Genomic DNA, 6,000 nt, shown 5'->3' with positions numbered 1-6,000 from the left:
GGAGTAGAAAGGTTTACATTCCCCTGGTTTAGTCTCCTTTTCAAAATGGTCTGAGAACACCTGGAACTCTTCAGTGCCATCCATCAGGATGAGGTTGAGGTGAGATGGTAGCGACAGAGCGCTCTCCGCTTAATTATTCCAATCGCATAAAGTGCAAAACCTCCCGCGCACACATGCACGTGCCAGAACAGGCAGCTGCTGCTGAGACTGGTGGTGACCCTTGGGGTGAACAGCGATCCACGGTTAAAAACAAGAGTCCCTTCAAGTAGTTTAAAATACGAACACCCATCCGAGGTTGCGACCGCACAAAAGCAAAAACCCGGTTGGTTTCGCGTGTGAGCGCGAGGGCCGTGGGGGTGGGGGGGGTGGGGGGGGTGGGGGGAGGGGGTACACTGATTAAGGCAGAGAAATCCGGAGTCCTGGAACGATGGAAGGAAAAAGAGGCGGAGACTGAACATCATCTGTGTCAGTAGTGAAGAGACAGTTACGTGGGTTGCTCCTTAACTCCTTGGTACACTTGCTCGCTGTCAAATCCACGGTTTAAGTTTACCTTCATCTACTTCTACACGCAACTTGGCCACGTCAGGCCCCCGCAGGCAGCTGACACGATGATGTAGATGAAAACCTGGCGGGGGGAGGGGGGGAGAGGAAAAAAAAAGCAAAGACAACAGTTCAGACCGCTTGGTGCCACTCTCTGACTAAGCGTACCCTTGGCCAAAGAAAGTATTGAATGCGAAGAAATCGGTGCTCATTTAGCGATCACTTCCGGCAAACAGAATACATCAGTCTGTCACCAAACTGTACGTTCCAAGTGCTTGGTACAGTGCTCTGCACAGAGTAAGCGCTCGATGAATACGACGGAATGAATCAGCATTCCCAAGCCAGAATCTTTCATAGCTCTGATGAGCAATCTGCTCTTAGACCAGAACTTTTGGAGGTCCTGCTCAAGTCTTCCTAGCAATGTATCAATCCCACTCCTGGAGTTTACGGCATCGCAGTTTGAATTTCCACTTGGGCGATACGTTCACCAGTTTTCTCTCTCTGATTGGTCGTGTCCCTGCATTGAATGAAAAAGTCAGCTGCTTTCCACAGCTATTAACACAAAAAAGCTCTCAAAAAAGTGGCTCAATCAGAGTGCACACAGAGGGGTACCATTTTCGTTCTTCATTAAGATAACTCCTCCTACTAAACCCACATGAAAGTGAGAGAATAATAATGTTGGTATTTGTTAAGCGCTTACTATGTGCCGAGCACTGTTCTAAGCGCTGGGGTAGACATAGGGGAATCAGGTTGTCCCACGTGGGGCTCACAGTCTTAATCCCCATTTTACAGATGAGGGAACTGAGGCACAGAGAAGTTAAGTGACTTGCCCATAGTCACACAGCCGACAAGTGGCAGAGCTGGGATTCGAACTCATGAGCCCTGACTCCAAAGCCCGTGCTCTTTCCACTGAGCCATGCTGCTTCTCCAAGAGAAGGTACCTAATATGAAAGAATGGCTGGGATGCTCTATTTAGCACCAGTTAAGTGAAGTTCATTTTGGTTCAGTTATTAATCAACTACAAAACTCCCACAGAAAACCATTTCCATCTAAATAATCCAGATAATCATCCTATAAAAAAATAGAAAAACTGAGCCCACTGCTCGGTAACTCACACCTTAAAAAAAAAATCCATGCCCTGTCGTTTTCCCACCTGACTTTTGGGAACAGAGGCTACTTCTAGAGGCAACTTAAGCACGTGACCAAGCCATTGGCCAATGTTCACGGGGGCTGCTTACTCAAAGTGGAACGCCGCTCCACGGCAAGAATATTTACAGAAGCAAAGCATCAGGGCGCATTTTTTGGGGGTGAGGAGAGAGCACCGAAAGGCATAACGAGGCAAAACTACTTACAATGGATACAATGACGATGATTATGGTGAGCTTGAGGTTCTTCATACACATGGCTCTGGCAAGGTTTCGGCTGGTGGTTTTGAATGTGACCGACTGAAAAAGTGAAGGAAGAACACGTTCCTCAGTATGAAGCTCCCTGTAAGCTCCTTGTAGGCTGGGAACGTGTCTAGCAACCCTCTTACCCTGTCCTCTCCCTAGGACGTACAGTGCTCCACACACAGTAAATGCTTAAAAAATACCATTGTTAAATTGACAAATAGTTTGAGGCTGCAACATTTAAGGAGCAAGACTGAAGTTTAAGGGTCAAACCCATTAATGGGACGACAGTGTTCTCATTTTCCATCCAACGGAAAATTCAACCCTTCACCTTAAATTCCACACTCTTCCTCTCACCCCACCCCATGTAAGTCCGACCTTAGCCTTCCTGGTGTCGGGGATCCTTTGATCACAAACCTTACAAATGCGGTGGCCCTGGAGCCACCACTGCAGCCTGATTCAAGCCCAGAGAGACGAGCGCATCTCTCTACCGGAGACGTCCGGCTGGAGACGGGTCATTTCTAATCCAGCCTCCGACCTGCAGGAGTAGGATGCGGGCCAAACCGCAGCAGCTCATTCCCAAGAGTTTGGTGAGTTCTTCAAATGGTTCCTTTTCAGGAAAATACTTGTGAACTTCTTAATATCTCCCAGGATGACAACTCTGCTCTAGAAAAGGGACCAACCTAACCCAGATGCACACAGCGAGTACTAAAAAAATATTATTACCACCATCTGCTCCCCCGTTTAGAGTGTGAGCCCGTTATTGGGCAGGGATCGTCTCTGTCGCCAAATTGTATATTCCAAGCGCTTAGTACAGTGCTCTGCACATAGTAAGCGCTCAATAAAAACCATTGAATGAATGAACCTGCTAGAGAAAGCTCATTGGCACCCTCTGCTGGGGGCAGCCAGAAATGCATTAATAAAAGCAAAATGAGCATTAATAAAAGCTAAAATACACCTTTAGGGTTTGCCAAGTGGCCGATCCATTTAATAATAATAATTAATTATTGTGGTATTTGTTAAGAACTTACTATGTGCCGAGCACTGTTCTAAGCGCCGGGGGAGATCCAGGGAAATGAGGTTGTCCCACGTGGGGTTCACAGTCTTATTCCCCATTTTACCGATGAGGTCAATGGACATTGATCAGTGAAGTGACTGGCCCAAAGTCACACAGCTGACAGGTGGCGGAGCCGGGATTAGAACCCACGACCACTGACTCCTAAGCCCGGGCTCCTGAGTCACGCTGCTAGAGGTGTTAACGCCTCCACTGTCCAGTGGATACTGGCTGGGGCCGGGGTAGGGGGGAATCAAAGCAAACACCATCCTGAGAGCTAAGGGAGCAAATATTTCTCTCCCTTATGTGTGCACAATTGATTGATTGTAAGACTGATCTGATTAGTGCTGAAGGCTTCAAGCCCTCAGTCCTATCTTCCTGAAATTCCTCAGCGACGTCCTCATGCCAACTCCATACTTACGGAATCAACAAGATTCTCCGTTTTGTCTATCAGCAGCTCTAATCGTTCTCCTCGTTGGGCCACTAGGTCTGAGATTGAGAGGAGAATGGACAAAACTCGTTAAGACTCCTACTAAACTTGTTCTTAGACAGAATATTTCTGGCCATCAGACAGATTCATGGTCAAAACAAAAAAGGAACATTCTTCATTAAGTCAAAATTGGGGGAAGATCATCAGTTGAGAGCTCAAAAAAACCCAAAAAAAACTCACACCAAGATTCTCTTGAAAGGGAGGAAAAAAAAAATGTAGGCCCATCCTGCAGTTAACTTTCTAATCACTGAACGACAGAGTCACTTACACTTACTATGAAGTGTCCAGCAGGCAAGTTTTAGGTACATTTAGATGCTTTCTCTTCATACTATATAGAGCTGCAAAATTCATCTCTTATAGATGCCATTCGGAACAACTTCCCTCCGCCAAGACTTCCAATGGTTTATCTACCCATTTTTCATATACAACAAATCCCTAACCGTGGGCTTCAAGGCTCGCCATCAGTTGCCTTTCTCTTTTTCCATTACACCCCAGTTCACTCTTCACTCCTCCCACGTTTACTCGCCAATCTCAAATCTGACCCTCTGTTCATGCCTTCCCCTGTCACCCCCATGAAAAATCTTTCCCTTTCAAAGCTGCCAAATGGAGGCCCCTTCCGATCTTCAAAGCCTTCCCCAAGGTCACCTCCTTCAAGAGGCATTCCCTGGCTCATTACCCCATCTAGAGTGAATTTGTACATCTGTTATATTTATTTGATTGCATGTTTTTACTCTTCTATCCACTGCATATTCAGCCATTTGTGTCAACGCATCTCCCCCATTAGGCCTAAGTTTTGAGGATAAGGACTGAGTCTTGTTTCCTCGCTGGGGGTTTGGGAGGGTGGGGGAAGGGGGTGGTCCTTTCAAGGGCCCCCTACAATGCTCTGCCCATAAAAAGGGTGCAAAAGGGTCTTTTCACGTCAGTACATTACCTATGTTTCGGACCATGATCCCTTTCAGTTCATCCACCTGGGCTTGAGTCTCCACCACTCTGTCCGTGCCTTTGTTCTCAGAGTGATATTTCTGTAAGGAAATGAGATAGAAGCAATTGAAATCTGCTGGACAGAGTGGAGAAGAGGACGGTAAAGTGAATGAGAAGGATCAGGAAGGGAGGGCTACGGGAAGGAGTGCTAGCAAAATAAGGTTTGACTTCAATGGTAGTGAGAGCTTACTGTGCGCAGAGCACTGTACTAAGCGCTTGGAAAGGGTACAATACAACAGAGCTGACAGACCCATTCCCTGCCCCCAATGAGCTTACGATCTAGAAGGGGAGATGGGCACTTCATATAAATTATGGATACGTGCGTGAGTGCTGTGGGCTAAAAACTGGGCTGAAAGTATCCAAAGGGTACAGAGCCAAGTGCAAACTTCAATCAATAATGCTGAACACACTGTGTGCAGAGCGCTGTACTAAACCCTTGGGAGAGTACAATAGTTGCCCACAGTGAGCTTACAGCCTAGAGGGATCCCTTGGGCATTATGGCAGCATGATTCCATTCCGTCCCAAATGTAATTTCATGTCTAACGACAGAACCGGAGACCTAACATTGCTGATAAAAGTCTCACTGGTTAATACCTTCCTGACAACACATTTTTTTTTTTTAGCACGAGAAGGGCAAAGGTAACAAATACCTGAAAAGGAAAAAATATCCCAAACTCTGCACATTTGAAAATCTGCATTTTCCCTTTTGACCAGTCGTGTGAAATGTAAATGAGTGATAGCCCAGGTGTGAAGAGTTTACACTGTGGGGAAGGCTGTTTATCCCTGCAGGCTGAATAAACAGGCCACCGAGTGGAGAGGTACTAACCCTGGCTGCTGCACCTCTCCCCACTGACCAGACTTTGGTCATCACAAGCCAGAAGGCCACTGAGGCCCAGGCCGGGAAGACGGTGGGAAGAAGTGGGAAGCCGTTTCCTTTGTTTACAGGTTTGAGGGTGGCTGGAGCGATCCAGTCTTACCTCAAATGAACACGGTCATTCTCTCAAAAGGCAGAAGAGCCTGTTAGAGAGAGTTAAAGGACATTACCAATCCCTCCTGACAAGTTCTTTCTAGAACTGTTGAGCAGAGATCGTAAGCCAGAAGGGATCTGGGCAAAGGCCTCTGCCATGGGCGTTATCACACCCTTCTATGGTTTACTTCAGCTTTTCTGAACAATTATGTGGGCGCTTTTCCCCTTTGAAAATCTGTTAAACTGACAGCCTTTCGTTAGGATCCTTGCTATAGGTCACAGGACAGGAAACGGGAATCAAATGGCTCCTTTTATTGGCCCCAAACTAAAGGCCAATTTGTGGGTTGTCTGCACCCTGCGGAGTAATGCTCTAGTGAAGACTCGAAAACTAGCACTGATCTTTCTCCAGCCAAAATGATAGCCTAAGGAAAAAAATGAAACAAAACAAAACCCAAAAAACAAACAAGAAGTCTATCAATTTATCTAATCAGCTGCTAATATCCTTCCAATTTTTTCTGTGGTATCTGTTGTGTACTGTCAAGCACTGTACTGAGCACTGGGGAAGACACAGCACAATCTG

General features: G+C 46.5%; 1 protein-coding gene across 1 annotated transcript in view; it reads right to left on the bottom strand.

Annotated features, from left to right (window-relative positions):
- Window positions 1-457: 457 nt before the first annotated feature.
- VAMP7 (vesicle associated membrane protein 7) overlaps window positions 458-6,000 on the bottom strand; it is a 32,098-nt gene continuing 26,555 nt past the window's right edge. Inside the window, exons 5-8 of the mRNA XM_029067605.2 lie at window positions 4,404-4,494; window positions 3,404-3,471; window positions 1,893-1,985; window positions 458-625 (exon numbers count right to left, since the gene is read on the bottom strand). Of these exons, the coding sequence (XP_028923438.1) occupies window positions 563-625; window positions 1,893-1,985; window positions 3,404-3,471; window positions 4,404-4,494 (315 nt within the window). The 3' untranslated portion in view covers window positions 458-562. The remainder of the gene's footprint in view (window positions 626-1,892; window positions 1,986-3,403; window positions 3,472-4,403; window positions 4,495-6,000) is intronic.

Source organism: Ornithorhynchus anatinus, chromosome 6 (genome assembly GCF_004115215.2).
Source record: "Ornithorhynchus anatinus isolate Pmale09 chromosome 6, mOrnAna1.pri.v4, whole genome shotgun sequence".
NCBI lineage: Eukaryota > Metazoa > Chordata > Mammalia > Monotremata > Ornithorhynchidae > Ornithorhynchus > Ornithorhynchus anatinus.
Note: the sequence above shows the minus strand (reverse complement) of the source record. Positions and strands in the feature narration are given on the sequence as shown.